Source organism: Siniperca chuatsi, linkage group LG23, assembly GCF_020085105.1.
Source record: "Siniperca chuatsi isolate FFG_IHB_CAS linkage group LG23, ASM2008510v1, whole genome shotgun sequence".
NCBI lineage: Eukaryota > Metazoa > Chordata > Actinopteri > Centrarchiformes > Sinipercidae > Siniperca > Siniperca chuatsi.
In genome coordinates this window covers 3,460,992-3,477,542 of record NC_058064.1, presented here as the reverse complement: position 1 = coordinate 3,477,542, position 16,551 = coordinate 3,460,992, and the positions used below count along the sequence as shown (strand labels likewise).

General features: G+C 37.7%; 1 protein-coding gene across 13 annotated transcripts in view; it reads right to left on the bottom strand.

The window, feature by feature from the left end:
• Positions 1–210: 210 nt before the first annotated feature.
• abcc9 (ATP-binding cassette, sub-family C (CFTR/MRP), member 9) overlaps positions 211–16,551 on the bottom strand; it is a 69,436-nt gene continuing 53,095 nt past the window's right edge. For 10 of the 13 annotated variants that reach the window (XM_044186105.1, XM_044186095.1, XM_044186098.1 and 7 more), the window contains 6 exons: positions 15,806–15,884; positions 11,998–12,106; positions 9,524–9,627; positions 9,237–9,370; positions 8,021–8,083; positions 211–5,501 (listed from right to left, as the gene is read on the bottom strand). In XM_044186105.1, coding sequence (XP_044042040.1) covers positions 5,364–5,501; positions 8,021–8,083; positions 9,237–9,370; positions 9,524–9,627; positions 11,998–12,106; positions 15,806–15,884 — 627 coding nt within the window. In that variant the 3' untranslated portion in view covers positions 211–5,363. Of the gene's footprint in view, positions 5,502–6,994; positions 7,278–8,020; positions 8,084–9,236; positions 9,371–9,523; positions 9,628–11,997; positions 12,107–15,805; positions 15,885–16,551 lie in introns of all 13 variants that reach the window. The other 3 variants (XR_006376829.1, XR_006376830.1, XR_006376831.1) reach the window with 1 other exon arrangement.

Below are 16,551 nucleotides of genomic sequence, written 5' to 3'. Positions count from 1 at the left end.
ACACTGCAGTGTTTGACTGTCATAAGTCTATTTATTCTTTATTACCTGGTTTTAAATACTACATTGTTCTAATAGCAGCTGTGCTTTCAAAGCAGAGTAGAATTACCATCTAAATATTTGAGACTGTCACCAGGGGGCGCTATTTAGCAATATATATTATATATAAGCCGACATGTTGAGGGTCATGCACTGCAGAAAGAAAAGATTCACTTCACTCAAAACCATTTTATTATCATTTCAAGTGTAAAAAAATTAGGCACACATAATAATACTTTGCTATATAGGTTTAAAAATTCTTGGATATACAGAATGTACACTTACATACATTTAGAATTTTAAAAAATCATTAACCTGTACTTGTAAAAATGACATCTGGCATTTAAGTTGCATTCTTTAACAGTCAAATGTGCATTCATGAGAGTAAAGAAAACTGTCTGCGTAGATAACGTGTGTGTAATGTTCACTTTGTGTTACATGCAGGTATACAGACTGTCAATGTAAACCCTAAATTTAACCCACATTTCCACCTTTGTGCTGTGTTTAATATATGAAACATTAAGTCTTTTTATTTGTTTGTTGCCCAAAACTAAAGTTAAAGTAAGTTAAGTTAAATCCATCTTCCGTGTCCTAACACAGTATAAAAGAAAATAATGTGTCTTTCTATCTTTTGTCTGTTTTTGCACTGACATCGTCTCAAAGACAAATATGGTTTGTGGTGCGAAGCGAAGAATTTACAAGGCAGCAGTCTGCAGATTCTGGCTGGCGAGTGCAGACGCAAGCACAGAAGCTGCATGGAAACACGAGCCCAGACACTCACATGCAGTAAAACTAAACACAAAAGATTTATGAAACGTACTTCTGGCCAGGCTGAATCAGGATCAAAGAACAGGAAGAACACTCTGTCATTAAGAGAGGGGAAGATGGAGGAGGAGGAGGAGGAGTAACTGCAGAGACAAAAGATGTACGAGTGAATAAATAAAGGAAGTAAATGGAGATTAAAGATTTTAGTTTGAATGTAAAAAAAGGAGAATAAACTGTAAGTGTGCTTCCATGCTTGTGATCAACACGTGGCACAGGTGTTGCTATAATCATGGACATGGGGCAGATATCACAGAACGAGTTGTGTAACAGGGAAAAACACACCGAGGCAACTTCTTGAGATGAAACATCTGCGAGTACATTTAAAAAATAAAATGCTGAAATTCTTGCAAAAGAATCTATTTGGCATTTAGTCTACAGTACAAAGTCATTTTAAAATCTCATTTAAAAGCATATCATAAGTATAACTGATCACAATAACACAAAGGGACAATAGCACCACTTCTACAGAGATGGGACGAGTGATTCTAGAAAAGCTGAAAAACTTATTGAGACAGCTTTGTGACTCTATAAATGTAAATAAAATATTTGCTAATTAGCAGTTTGCTTTCTCGTTATTTTGTTCAGAAGCACAAACTTTGTTTAAAGCAGCACACTGGCTGCTAATGGAAAATAAAAAGAGGATTGTAAACTAATATCTTCAACGCTAACATGATCGATTTGGCAGAGTCTGGTCGACTCTATAAAAACATGACTAATAACTGGGAATATAACATTATTACATAATAGTCTGGCACATTAGCTCCCGTAAAACTAACAGCATCGTTGTTTTTACATTTTCTTTGTACGGGTTAAACAAACAAGATATAAGTTTTAATCAGTGAGCTTTAGTGGTGCTGACAGGTGGATTTTGCTACCTTTGGACAGAGCCAGGCTAGCTGTTTCCCCCTGTATCCAGTCTTTGTGCTAAGCTAAGCTAATCAGCTGCTATATCTTCATATTTACTGTACAGATATGAGAGCGGTCTCAATCTTCTCATTTAACTCTCCACCAGAAAGCGAATAAGCGTATTGCCCAAAATGTCCGGCTATTGCTTTAAAGGAATAATTACTTCGATGTTCATGTGAGTTATGGAAGTAAAAATGCTGTTAACTGTTTGCACAGACAATGTGACTGCCCCGAACAGCATTCCCAACACTTGGTTAAATCATCAGTACAATCAATGTTCAGCTGCACTGAAACAAACAGTCTAGTTAACTGAAAGAAGTCAAAGGTTCAAGACTGTTTCTGTAATACGTCTTTAGGAGTCTCCTGTATCACTACAAGTCCCAAGGGAACACTGCAGTAAGAATCATCCAATCAGTGAGCTTTAACACCTGTTGCTGGCATCACTGACGACGTGTTAAAGCTGCATTACTTGATTTTTTGGCCACTTGGGGGCAGCAGAACAAGCTGGAAAGACAACATCTGACACGTTATTGTGTAATAAAGTTGTTATAGTGACTGTGGAGTCGTGTTTGTGTCCATCTGATGAATGTTAAGTCCATTATTCACTCTTCTTTTAGATCTGTTTTTGTCTGGACTAACTCCAGAGACAAATATCTGGCTCTTTAGCTGCCAAATGCTCCAATTTCTTCACCAGCTAGTTGCTAATTTTTGTCTGTCCGGAGACGAAATTGATTAGAGCAGAGTTTGTGGGCTGGAAAACCCCAAATAAATGAAACTGCAGAGTTGGCGATAATTCTCTGTGGATACCTTCTACGTTACATTTAGCCCTTTGATTCAATGTCAATATAAAAACTATTAGTAATTAATGCAGATACAAGTTACAAGCTTTACGTTTGAGCTCTGAAGAAATCCTTGCATCCTTTCAACTGATTCATGTTTGGATTCTGGATCAAAGTATTTTCCACTGGAACTCTTCAGTATCTTAAATCACTACCAGTCCACAACAAACCATTAAACATCTCTGGAGTTAATGGGAGCTCATGTTGGGTGTCTATTGTCCCAGAGGATAACAAATTCAGCAAAGCATGACCACAGACAGACAGCGGGTTCACCGGCTTCAGCCTGAGCCATGACACCCTACAGTGTTTGCACTAGTGTAGGCGTAGAAATACTACTGATAGAACAGAATAAAGGTGGAAGTAAACCATGATAATGAGCAGAAGTAAAACAGTTAAAACAAACGATTGAAACCATTACAAAACATGGCTGTGATGGTTTGTTTGATAGCTCTGTATCTGATGAAGATGAATGTCATAAAGTTAAACCATTCTACAGAGTTGTAAATCTTTGGGAAGTACAAAGCTTTTTGCCTGTGTGAAAAAGCTAATTTTGGATTTGTTTCTGGTATATCTCCACCTTCTTTACACCAAAGTTGGTTGCCAACTGGCTCCGCACACTCACAATGCTCCCTTTGTTCTCTGATCGTGGCAGTTTTGCACTTGCATCAAAAGATATCTGCTGATCTTGTCCCAAGAAAATGTTTGCCATGCTGACATCATACAGCATTGAAAACTTGGAAAAAACATACAGGTCGACCTCCTGGTGGAAACTGCAAGTAGGACGAGGACAATTTAAGGTCTGATGTCTCCTTTTTTTGATGTCACAAGTTGCAGAAGTGTTTCAAAACAGACATCTAAAATAGCAGCAAATCCTTCGCTGTTGATTTCCTTTGTCACACTTGTTCAGGAGAAGAATCGCCACAACAGTTCACTCTACAACCCTCGTCTTGGATTTGGGAATGAGAGCGTCAAGCCGTAGCTTCAAGTTGTCCTGTTCTCCAACTTCTGACATGATGTGAACGCAGCCTCAAGTAGGTACAAAGCTGTTTGTACAGTTTGGTTTGATGTAACAAAGGGTTTAGAAAAACTGCTTATTGACTGCAAAAGCAGAGTCAGTTCTATCAGTATTCTTTCTATGGCAGAACATAAAAATGTAGCACATACCACTGTACACCAGGGTCTAAAATATTAGGATTTTAAATCCTTTACAGCGAGAAGCTGCACAATGCATTGACGTATGCAGAGCACAGAACACTGGCCAAAGCCAATATTCAGTTATTTTAAAAAGGATTTTAAATACAAGTTTCTCCCTTACATATTATTGTGTAATACAAGTGCTAAAGAGTAATAAAACCGATACGTGTTGTGCATAAGTTTAAAATAAATGTAACAAACATTTTTAACAAGATAATTAGACTTTTGAAATTCTATCAATTTTAAAATGATCCTTACAGGAGCTTAAAGTTCAGCTCAATCTAAAACTATACAATAAACAACTCCGCAGCATAAGTGACCAAGTCCATAGATACAGTAAGCGTCAAAAGTCTCTACACATCATTTAAAATTCTGCAGTTTTCACAGCCTCGGAAACAGAAAGTTGAAAGTTAAAGCTCAATCACTTAATTGACCTGTGATTGATTTCCAAATGATATGCTTATCAGTGGAAGTCCTGGCCAGGGACAGAACATAAAACATAAATCTGCTTATATTCTATATTTTTCAACAAATCCCATGAAAAGATCAAAACCAACAATGAATGTATCTACTAACAAGTGTTGTGTGAGTATCACAGCCTGATGTATCTTCTTCCTCTGAGCCATAGAGCTTCATTGTTGTCCAGAAACTATTAAAACACATCAGTGAGCCGCACTGTTGCACTGGGTGACATGTTCCTTCATCACCATGAACACACACACTGTAGTTTATTCTGACTCAGTCCCACACACACTGTCCTGCTGCCCCAAACACTCACTAGAGTACCACATGTGGATTCATCCGCCACTGAAAATAGTCCCCAACAAATGCACTATATCCTCCTGTTTGAGTGACAATTGATAAAAACTACATTGGCCAGCTGTTTTAATAAATTACTGAGCCTTTTTAAAAATTAAGCTATATATTTGTGAGGTGTTTTTAAAGATTTACGTCTTCAGTACTGCAGGAACCAATGGGCTTGGAGCTGAAAGCCAGCCACAGACAGGAAGTGAGAAAGAATTGAGAGACACATTGTTAGTTTTGGTCTTTTCATGAGATTCGTTGACAATAAGAAATATACAGAATAATGCCAGCGTTATCTTTATGCTCAGTCCCAGATCAAAAGAAAGATATATTTGTCTACTATCTTCCAGCCATAGTTAGCCCAAATTATCTAGCCATTGGTGTATTTATTTTTCTTTCATATTTCTATTCAAACTTTCTACTCTTAATACTGTTTGCTTAAAAGGTCAGTGATCCAAGAATTTCTCCATTGTTTAACGTAAAAACTCTGTATACAGTGCTTCTAAATGTCAGTTCTAAAAAAGGCAATATTATTTGGCTGACTGACTGAATGATTCAAGTACAAAATTTCAAATATATCAACTGGTGATTGATGGTGTATCTGGATCTGGTTTTCTCTTCCATTGAATACACAGAGAAGCACAGTGTATTATTGGCTTCACTGGAGTGTTGTAGTGTCACAGACGTCTGTCTGCCTCATTAAGAACACACAAAAGAAGTAGAGCAACCAACTGATCAGTCTGTCAGTTGACTGTGTGTCTACATGTCAGCCTTGACGAATGAGGCAAACATCCCGTCCTCCTGCTCCAACAGTGTCTCAGGTTTGTCGTACTCCAAAATGTTCCCTCGCTTCATCACAATGACCAGATCAGCTGTTAGGATGGTGTGGACACGGTGCTGGAAACGAAGCAAAAGCGACAATTAAGTTCTGGAAGAGGGGTAATGTCAATAAAATAAATGCATTTCAGCACACAAATTTATGGTCATATGATTGAGCCGTCAACTATTACAGTCTTGGAGACTGATAAGTTGATGGTCGTCAGTAGTAATTTCTAGGATTTTTTACAGTTAAAAAACAAACAACAAATTATCAGATTTAATTACTTTCTAGACAGTGCCCTCTGACCTGACATTTCCCTCCTAGGAGCAATGTCTAGGTATTTGTGTGTTACAAAGAGACTTGTGCTCTTTGTAGGGGCACTCAAGGAAAACAGGTTTAAAGTGGATGACTTTAACAAAAAAGTTACAGAACAAGGCCGTTAGGAGGCCACAGTGGATCAGTTGGCAATGTCACTCTGTCTCGAGATAGAATATGCCAAAAAGCCAGTCGGTGAGATCAGAGATCGGGGAGAACCTCAGTCACAACAGTGTTGCCAGAGTCTACTCAGAGTCTTCGTGTTGTTCTCATGGCTACATGTACCGAATGCTCTGCATGGTTTGTGCACTGTCTTGAGAATGCTTATTTTGTGGCTGTCTTTATGGCATCTTGTTGTCTTCTGTATGTAAATTTCAACCATCACCTTATTGGTTTCAAAACATCTACGGGATGGGATGGGATCTCCGTTTGTTTGCAGATGATGTTGCCCTTTCTGCTTCATGAGACTTGTGATTTGACGCTAAGTTTGACACTGCTGAGATAAGGATCAGCAACTCAAAACATGGTTCCCTTCAGAAGAAAGAATAACCCATTTTGAAGGGAAACGGACATTCACCCCAAGTGTCAGATTCAGATACAACAGGGTTATTAATGAAGTATAACATAGGTTGACACACTGTTGAATGCAGTAATGTTGGATATTGGACCTTAGCAGTTCAAAAGGGTCTAAGACGCAAAACAACGCTCTTGATTTATCAGCTAATATTTGTATGTATGTATATATATATATATATATATATATATATATACATGCAGTAATGTTGGATATTGGACCTTAGCAGTTCAAAAGGGTCTAAGACGCAAAACAACGCTCTTGATTTATCAGCTAATATTTGTATGTATGTATATATATATATATATATATATATATATATATATATATATATATATATATATATTATTATTTTATCCTCATGTGTAGTTTAGCCAACTGACCAACTGGGAGGATTTTCTTGAGTGAACTGCAGGTCTAAATCTCCTAGTATAACAGGGACCACCTGGGATACCCACATAAAAAGCTAATAGAAGTAGTTGAAGAAAATGACACCTAAACAAGTGGCATGAAGGTGGATGTAAGGGTAATTGTACATGCTCTAACTGAATACTGAAAGCACTGAAGGATGTTATAAATCTTAATAACACTTCACACTGCAGGTTGTGGCCAAATTGTACTGTATGCACATGAACTCTCTACAAAAGAGCATGCAGTAGTTTTTTTATATTTTATACCAACCAGGCTGTCAGTGGCAGCAAGGCTTCAGCAGACCCAGGCTCAGCCAGGAAAAGTAGGAAAAAACAGAAACAGGTTGAAAAATGGAAGGAAGAGAAAAGATGGAAGAGACTCAGGCAGAGATAAAGTGGTCTGTGCTGATCCGGGTCTACTTGTGAGCCCTCACTAGCACACTGAAGAGGCTCCCCTCCTGTGCTAGCAGGTTGGGACCCGAGTCACTTTCCACCAAGATTCCTGAGGAGAAGACCAACACCTGCTCAGCGTCCAAGATAGAGGACACGCGATGCTGGTGGCAGGACGAAGGGACAGAGAGGAGGGCAGGGGAAAGGATGGAAAAAATAATGGAGGGGGAAATGGGAGGGATAGAGGGAGTAAGGATGGGAGAGAAAGAAAAGTGTAGAAGGACAGAAACAGAAAAAGGTGAATGAAAGGGGAGAGGAAGAAAGGGAGGAATTAAGGATGAAAGAGAAAGGATGTGCAAGGAAAATGAAAAGAGAAAATGGGAAGTATAGAAATAAAAGAAAAGCGAAGATGAGAAAAAAACATGAAATATATGGAAAAAGAGGAAGGGAAAGGGAAATGGTTGAAGGAAGAAGGGTGGATGAAAGAAGAGGAGTAGAAAAGGAGGGAGAAAGAGTAAACAGAGGACAAGACAGTATCACACAGAGAGAAAAAAAATTAGAAAAGGAAAGCAGGTAAGTGAAAGAAGAGGACTGACTTTACATTAAAGACTCTAACTGCATTTGGAATATTAACTATATTAGATACAGTATGGAAAAACAGTTAGTGTGATACAGAAAAAGGATGCATAAAGCATCCTTAAGGAAAACATAACGTAATAGATGCACATGAAGCTCAAAGAAAAAGAGCCATATATCTGCATCTATCAGCACTGAACAAACCTAGAACCTCAGCTAACTGTAGGACTGGACTTTGTTGATCGTCTAGTCCAAATAAAGCTTGTGTTTGTGTCCCCTTTGCTTAATTTTCAACAACAAAATCAACAAAACAACAGATTGAAGGTCTTACTGCGATTGTGACGACTGTTCTGTCTGCAAATGCAGTCATCACAACTTTTTGTAAGATGTTCTCCTGCGAGGAAGAAAAGAGATGTTAGAGTTATTATTTGAAAAAAATTCAAAAGAACATAAATGGTGTCATCTGTGGTGCTGTAGGGCTCAGTAGGTGAGGTACTGTTTAACAATAATGACATTGATTTCAGGTACATGTATGGTTCCCAATGAGTTCAATGGCAGAAATATACAGTATTTTGCTTTGGGTCAAGCCATGTTTAAAGTGTTATGTTATATTAAATAGTATTTAAGTGCAAACTGTCTGCTGTATCTTGTTTGTCACAGAAAGAAAGAGACTATGTTTAAACTTTTTTTTTCTGTTTCTATTTGTTACAAGCACTTTCCATGTGTTTTTTTAGATGTGTAATGTTCTTTAAAAATAATAAACTTTCTATTTGACAGTTTATATTTATTTAAATTAAATTCTATAACCAGTGGTGGAAGAAGTATTCAGATCCTTTACTTAAGTAAAAGTACCAATACCACACTGTGAAAATACTCCTCTACAAGTACAAGTCCTGCATTGAAAATATTACTTAAGTACAAGTACATAAGTATTATCAGCAAAATGTACTCAAAGTATCAAAAGTAAAAGTACTCATAATGAAATGCAAAATGACCCCTGTTAGTGTTTTACTATCATTTATAGTATTATTGGATTATTACTACTGATTCATTCATGTGTAATTCACATTTTACTGTTGTAGTTTGTCAAGGTGGAGCTGATTTCAACTATTTTTTATATGTAGCTGGGTAATTTAATATATTTTACATACAAAACATATGATGAACTTATAAAACATGATGCATTGTTATCATCAGTTTTGTAGGTAAAACTAAAGCTGTCAGATAAATGTAGTAAAAGGAGTAAAAGGAACAATATTGTACTCTAAATTGTAGTGGAGTGCATAAAGTAGCATAAAATGGAAATATTCAAGTAAAGTACAAGTACCTCAAATTTATACTGAAGTATAATACGTGAGTAAATGTACTTAGTTACATTCCACAGATGTCTATAACTGAAATGAGTAAAAAAATGAATTAGTAAACTGGATGAGAATACACAAACATATGGATCTATTAAGCAAGACGCTTCTGTAAGTGTGGTTTACGGTCTCATGTCACTGAGAATTGTACATTATCTGATATCACACGCTCACAAAAACACACACCGTGGCCATGTCTATAGACGCTGTGGCTTCATCCATGATGAGGATGCTGCTCTTTCTCACAAAAGCTCTGGCCAAACAGAAGAGCTGCCTCTGTCCGACGCTGAAGTTCTCTCCACCTTCTGTCACAATCGCGTCTGGACACAAAACAGTACACATTCAACTAAACAGAAGTATTAAATTACTCGTTGATTCTTCATGCTAATCAATGCATCCCGCAGGACTTCAAAACTGACTTTTGCCGCAATAAAACTAATTTTATCTTGAGATGAGGACATTTATCTGAGTACCTAGTCCCCCAGGCAGCGCTTTCACCATGTTCTTCAACTGAGCGATCTCTAGCGCCTCCCAGAGTCGATCATCAGTGCACGTCCTCTCTGGATCAAGATTAAACCTGCAACAAGAGCACACAATTTACACTGGGTTTACGTGTTTGTAATGTCAGAAATCAGAGGGTTTATTTCTATAGTACAAACTATTTTTGTACAATAGAAATAAAGTTAATGATGTCTCAAGTATGAGTTATGGTTGGTTAGAGTTATTGTACATTGATAGAGGAAGGCAACAGAGCTTGCATCTACCTTTAAGTTATTCATTACTTTTAATTTAATGCACCACCCGGTGAGAGCGCTAAAGCTTGGGACAAACCTACGGAAACCTACAAAGACTGGACAAACCACACATAAAGATTGCTTCCACCAACTTGCACAGATGTTTTTAGTCTTTGAAAGTCCGGAGCTTGCACTGTTTATATACAATGCAAATTGCGCTGAAAAGGCCAAAAAAGGAGAAAAAAAGCACAGCGGTTGGTTGAGATCCCGGATGGAGAAGCGTGTAGGAATGTAAAGCATACAGAGGGAGTTGGAGATGAGTGAAATTTTCAAAACAAAGCTAACTTCAGGTAAAGCTGCTTATTTATGTCTCCCTAGATAAGACATTAAATTATGCTAATTACCTGCTTGACATTTTAAATTGGGAGACAATTGAGAAAATGTAGCAAAAATAGATGAAATATTAAAATAAGAAATTAAAAAAAGGACCCTGCATAGTTTTCTCCGAGTATCTCTTTATCATACAGAGACGTTATTAATGTTATTGTTGTTAAGGGCCAATGTAGCACTTAATTAATTGCTTGCTTATTTTCCAACATTAAACTTCTCTAATTCTGGCTCCCTCCCTAAGATTTTGAGGGATAACTGGAGACATAATCACGACGTGACAAATCTGCTGCATGGTTTTACCGAATCTGTGTGTGGCAGAGTCAAGAGTGAGTCAAACGGTGTCAGAACATCTAAGATAACAATGTGAAACAGTTACTGTCGACCATTCACCCCAGGCTTACATTCACATAAACAAACGCCAGTGGAAATGCCAAGACACACACACTTCTCTGCATCTCACACACACAGTTATCTAGAGGGGCATATCTGTCCAAACAAATAGCACATGCTCTTTGTCTTTTATAACAAACACAGAGTCACTGTGTCTTCTAGTAATACAAACACACAGAGGTTGAGAGTGTGTATGACAGAGAAGTAGAAGGAGACAGAAAACGACGCAGGATCCTTCATCCTCAAACGACCTCCTCAGTCCGTGACGTCTGTGACAAAAGTCAGATTAGGTCCAAGCCAGAGTTCCCGCTGTGTTTTCAACCACTAACCCCACAGCTGGGACTTTGTGTCGTCATGTGACAAATGTCTTTCAGGACAAAACACTCAGACTACAATTTATTTTTCCATTAGTTATTTATTCACTTGTTGCTGCAGTTCGGGTTTTGCTTGATATGAAATGTTACTACTGAGTGTGTGTTTTTTAAAAAAAAAACAACTTTGTATTTGTCTTTCTGGCTAAGAGCTCATAATGTGATGTTTCTGCACTATATCATCCAAAGATGAGCTATGGTTAATTCAACAGTGTGACGCCAAAGTGCTGATGTCACTTCCTTTCTTGCCATTGTTCCACTAGCGTTTGTGGCTCAATGCAATCGCTCATTGAAAAAATAAAAACACATTTCTGGAGTTTACTATCCATATTCTAAGATAAATGAGCATCTTAGGGCCCTTTCACAGCTACCTTGTTTGGTCTGGATTTTCTGACTTTTCAGTTTGATGGGAACCAAAATTACAGGTGTGAAACCTCCCCGGGACCACGGTCCAGCCGAACCTTGGTCCGATGGAAAGAGGTGGTCTCAAATTGAACCATGGCTCAGTTAGTTTCTAATGTGATTTTTTTTTTTTTTTTGGGATGTTTCGGACTTTCGGTTCAATTACAGGAAGTTCTGGCAGACTCACAACAGCAATGAAATGAATCTGTTCATTAATTTTTCTCCATTCATCCAAACTGTGATAGAAGGCTACCCGCTGAAATGACAACACGCCAACAACAGACGCACGCCCGTCTACAAACCAATGAATTACAAGTATAGGAGACACAGCTCATGTAGGTCACGATGACAGGATGTAGGTATGTCACGTAGTTCTTTATTGTGCTCGCATAACAAAAACAAAAACGCAAACCTTGGTTCGGACTTTCAGGTGTGAAAAGGCCCTAATACTGCACTTGATATCGAAAGTTGAACTCTTCTGGATTTTTATGAGTGATGGTTGGTGACACATATAAACAGGAAGTTGTTCGCAGTAATGGTGAAAAGTCAGTGAGGATGAAGGCATTAAGAGCAACCAGACTTTCCATGATGATATTTCATTAAGGTTGGGATTATTAAATAAAATATACTGAAGCACTGTTTGAGTGTGTGTTTGTGTACCTTATCGATCCACTAAATAACACAGGATCCTGGAGGATGATGGAGAGTCGCGACCTGAGCGTTTGAAGAGGAAGCTTACAGATGTCGAACCCATCAATGACAATCTTCCCTGCAAGTATGCAAACATATGCTCACATCTCAAATCTAAAAGTCACAATACACATAAACAGGAAAAGCAACATCAGTTAAAATTATTTATTACAATTTTATTCAGAACATTAAGGATTATTCCATATCTATAACCCATAAAGGTTCCCTGTGCAGAGGTAATACATCTCCAGGCTAACACTGTTTTGGCATTAGTTCTTTTGGCTTGAGATTTACACTTTATTGCCTTCACAGCTGTGTGTGCGTGTGTGTGTGTGAAGGTTTGTGAGGTTCAAAAATGTCATCATCTGGTCAAGTAATAATTGACTTGATTATTACTGATCAACAAAACCCTGCAAACAGAATGTTATGGTCATTTTGGCCAACATGGTTGAAAAAACGAAACTTACTGCTCCTTTCCATTTTTAAACTGAAAAATGATCCCCTTAAAACTTAAACTCCTTTAATTATTCCCAGTGAATAAATGTTTTTGTTCTGTCGAATACAATGTTATATTTTTGGGGTAATGAAATCAAGACTGTTCTGTACAGTTCTGTCAGGAGAGCTGTCACCAGGACGCTGCTCTGGTTTTATTTCACTGCTTTATAAGGACATGCTGCTGACACATCTTAATTTACTGTTAAATGAAATGTCTGCCCAGCTGTGTGTGTGTGTGTGTGTGTATATGGAAAAAGTGACTGTGTAATCTCATCTAGAAGCTGTCATCTTCATCCAGTCTAAAAACAGAATAATACAATTTCAAAATCCAATAAATAAAAAAGAAAGTTTAAAGACTTTATGACTGCTGTCTTGAAGAAATATGTCCCATAGCCTGGAAATGACCACGTCTTTTGTTATGTCCTTATTTTAATCCTGTGATAGAAGAGTCTACTTCAGGTCCTCTTGTCTGGATTTTAAAGACACACAAAGAACAAAGAGACCTTCGGATTCTCACTTAGAAAGACCTGCACAAGTGTTTAAAAAGAGATGAAATGCAAGGAGGGGTGGCTAAATAAACATTTTCTCTAACATAAATATACACTACTATACAACAGGGACGTTTAGAGCTGGCACAGGACATCTTTTGAAGGCAATCTAAATGACTTACCTAATAATTTACCTCCAGTAGTGCTTTAGTTTTATCAAAACCCACTACGATATCTATATTTATTTTGTCTCTGACTGTGTTTGAGTTTAGGCAATGTCACATGTTTGTCTGCAATTGAGCTTAAATGTAATTTAATGGTTTGCGTCAGTAGATAAACTTTAGATCAGATTCTCTCTGCAATCCCTTAAAGATAAGTCTGGTGTTATTCTATATTTTTCTTATCATCAACAAATCTCATGAAAAGACCAAAACTAACAATGTGTTGGTCTGCCTCACAATACTTTATGACTTCCTGTCTGTGGCTCTCAGCCCGTTGGTTCCTACTAAAGACGTAAATCTTTAAAAACAGGCCACAAATATAGTTTGTTTTTGGTTTTTTTTAAGGTCCAGTAATTTACTTTAACAGCTGGTCACTGTAGTTTTTAGCAAATATTACTCAAACGGAGGGAAATTAATTAATTAATCCACATTTGGTGCTCTAGTGAGTGTTTGGGGCAGCAGGACGGTGTGTGTGGGACTGAGTCAGAATAAACTACAGTGTGTGTGTTCTTGGTGATGAAGGAACATGTCACCCAGTGCGGCTCAGTGATGTGTTTTAATAGTTTCTGGACAACAGTGGCGCTCTATGGCTCAGAGGAAGAAGATACACACACAACATTTGTTAGTAGGATAAAATAATTGTTAGTTTTAGTCTTGTCATGGGATTTGTTGACAATAAGAAAACCTGTGAACCATTGTCACATTTTCCATATGTATACAGAAATATGTTTTGTTCTTATTTTATATTAATAATCTTGTGATTCCACAGATTTATCTTGTGACCACTTGGAGTGTCCTAACCCCTAAAATGGGAACCATAGTAGAATCAAGTAGATTTTACTGTTCTGGTCTTTTGTATCATCTAATCGGATCACCTAACGATTGAGGGCTTGTGCTGCCTTTATTCCCCCTTTGCTAATAAAAAATGCCAAAAGGATTTGCAGCCTGTGGACTAGTTTAGTGAGTGTGAATCATTTAAAAGGCTGATAATCAAAGTCTTTCGAGAAAACAAGCCGCTAATGCCTCCACTTAAGCTTAATCACAGAGTCACCACTGTGGAATACACATTTCAGTCTAATGTTTCTTAATATTTAAGTGAGACTAAACATTTTGTGATGAATGGGCCACATTCGTAATGTGCTATAGTGAGTAAGAGGAACTGAGAGGGATCAGACAGCTGAAAAGGTTTATGATTACCACTTTAGAAAGGAACTGTAAACTAAAAGAGTGATTATGTTCTAAGTTGAAAGGGCTACATGTAGCAGGTTAGATCCATCATGACACCAGGGTATAATTACTATCAATATTTTTCATCCAATTGATGCTGTTAGTTCTAGTGTAACTAAATATAAGAACAGATTCCCCAGAAAACTTGCTGATTTTTGCGCTCCCATCCACCTCCCTGAAGAGGTTAAACATTGGGGAAGTAATTTTTACATCTTTCTCTCACTCTTTCTGCCACTGTGAAAAAGACTGAAAAGCATTTAGTGTTGCAAAACAGTCAAATTTCTGCCAAATTATCCTTTTTTGTATTACATTTCCTGCCTTTACGAGACAGCACATTCTAACAGGGCCACTGCAGTTATATGGTATGCAACTTTGACTACTGTACAACCAGCACACCCACAAATTCAAGCAACTCGAAACTGAAGGTGCACCGACCGGGGGCTATTTGGAAGCCGAGAGCATTGCAGAATATGGCTTAATCAGGTGCTTTAATACATTTTCCTTTGTTTTGTTCGTTTGGACAGGATGAAATTTAAGGTCAACGTAACTTATACTAACCAAGAGAAAAAACTCAATGTTTTGTGAGAAAAGTCAGTTAAGTTAGTGTACTCCTCTGTTGGGTTAAGAACCTGCACCCTATAGTTGCCAGAGACCATGGTAAGGGGTCATCTTGATTGTTTAAATCTGATTTTATTTAGCTGACACCAACTGTCCATCAGCGGAATAGCATGAAACCAACAGCAGGGATGTGTACTGCGTTGCATTTGTAATCGCGCATATAACATAAGAATATTGCTCCATAGCGTTGTCAGAAACTCCACAGGGTTCCATGTGCTAGGTGTGAACATCTTTGCAAATGTAATAAAACCCCAAATAATAGCTCAATGTTACTCTTTAAAACTGAACAGCTATGCATGTCTGCAGAAAAAAATGAAACATTTAAAAGTAGTGAAAACTACTTGTCCACCAGTTGGTCTGTAAAGGTTTTTATGTTATGATCTATTAAATCATTGTAGAAGTACCCTCCTGTCTAACAGCAATTTATTTTGAAGTACATCTCATAAGTGGATCAGAGGAAATGGCCAAGAAGGAACATGACAACTGAAAGACAAAAGGCTACTCAAGCCAACAACTCTGTGGGAAATCCTTCAGCAATGTTCCCAAACAGAGAAGCGATTATCTTAAGAATCACTCCCTTTAATGAGACAAACATACTCAACTGGTGAAAGACCGCAAGACAAAGACAGATGAGAGAGACTGCAGGAATAGAAACCAAAGCTGAAACAAAGATGAAAGAAGTGGAAAAAACTCTCTCTCTGTCAACAGTGTGACAGGAGACAGACCCACCTTCGAAAATATCCACCATGTTGAAAAAGGCCAACGACAGAGAAGACTTCCCGCTGCCTGTGCGACCACAGATTCCCACCTAACAGGAAGAGGAGACAGTCAATAAGCTTCACCGTGACACTGCTGTGAGACATCAGACACCTGAGTGATAACAGTGTGGCAGGTACATGCTGAGTGTGGATGGAGTTTGGTCACCAAGTGTCACTTCACAGTTTACTGGAGGCACATGGCTGTGACTTCAAAGGAAAAGTCCATATTTAAACAAAATCCACAATCTTCTTATTAATCTTTGACATTCCAGACTGTACTTGTTAATTTAAACATTATAACAATATTACATTCAAGACCCCAGTGGGACACCTGGGTGCACGTTTGAATTACTTTTTGGATGTGTGAGATGCTTTGTATTAAAAATAAACACTGCACACTCCACAATGATGTTTATATTTGATTTTGGGAACATTTTGTATTCATACGCTCCCCATCTACAGTTTGTAATGATTCTGGAGCAAAGTGGCAGTGATATAACCTTTACTAATAGAGATTATTTTGAATTTTGATATAAAATAGACATAAAGATGAGAAAAAATAATTGTTGATTGTATCTTCAGATCTCTAATGTCTTTGAATTCAATAATCACAAAACAAACCAAGTACATGGTAGAGGATTTTAGGAGAGCAAGGACTTTGACAAACCCCATCTTAGACTCGATTTTTTTGAGGAAGCCTTAGTCCTTCAATTTGTC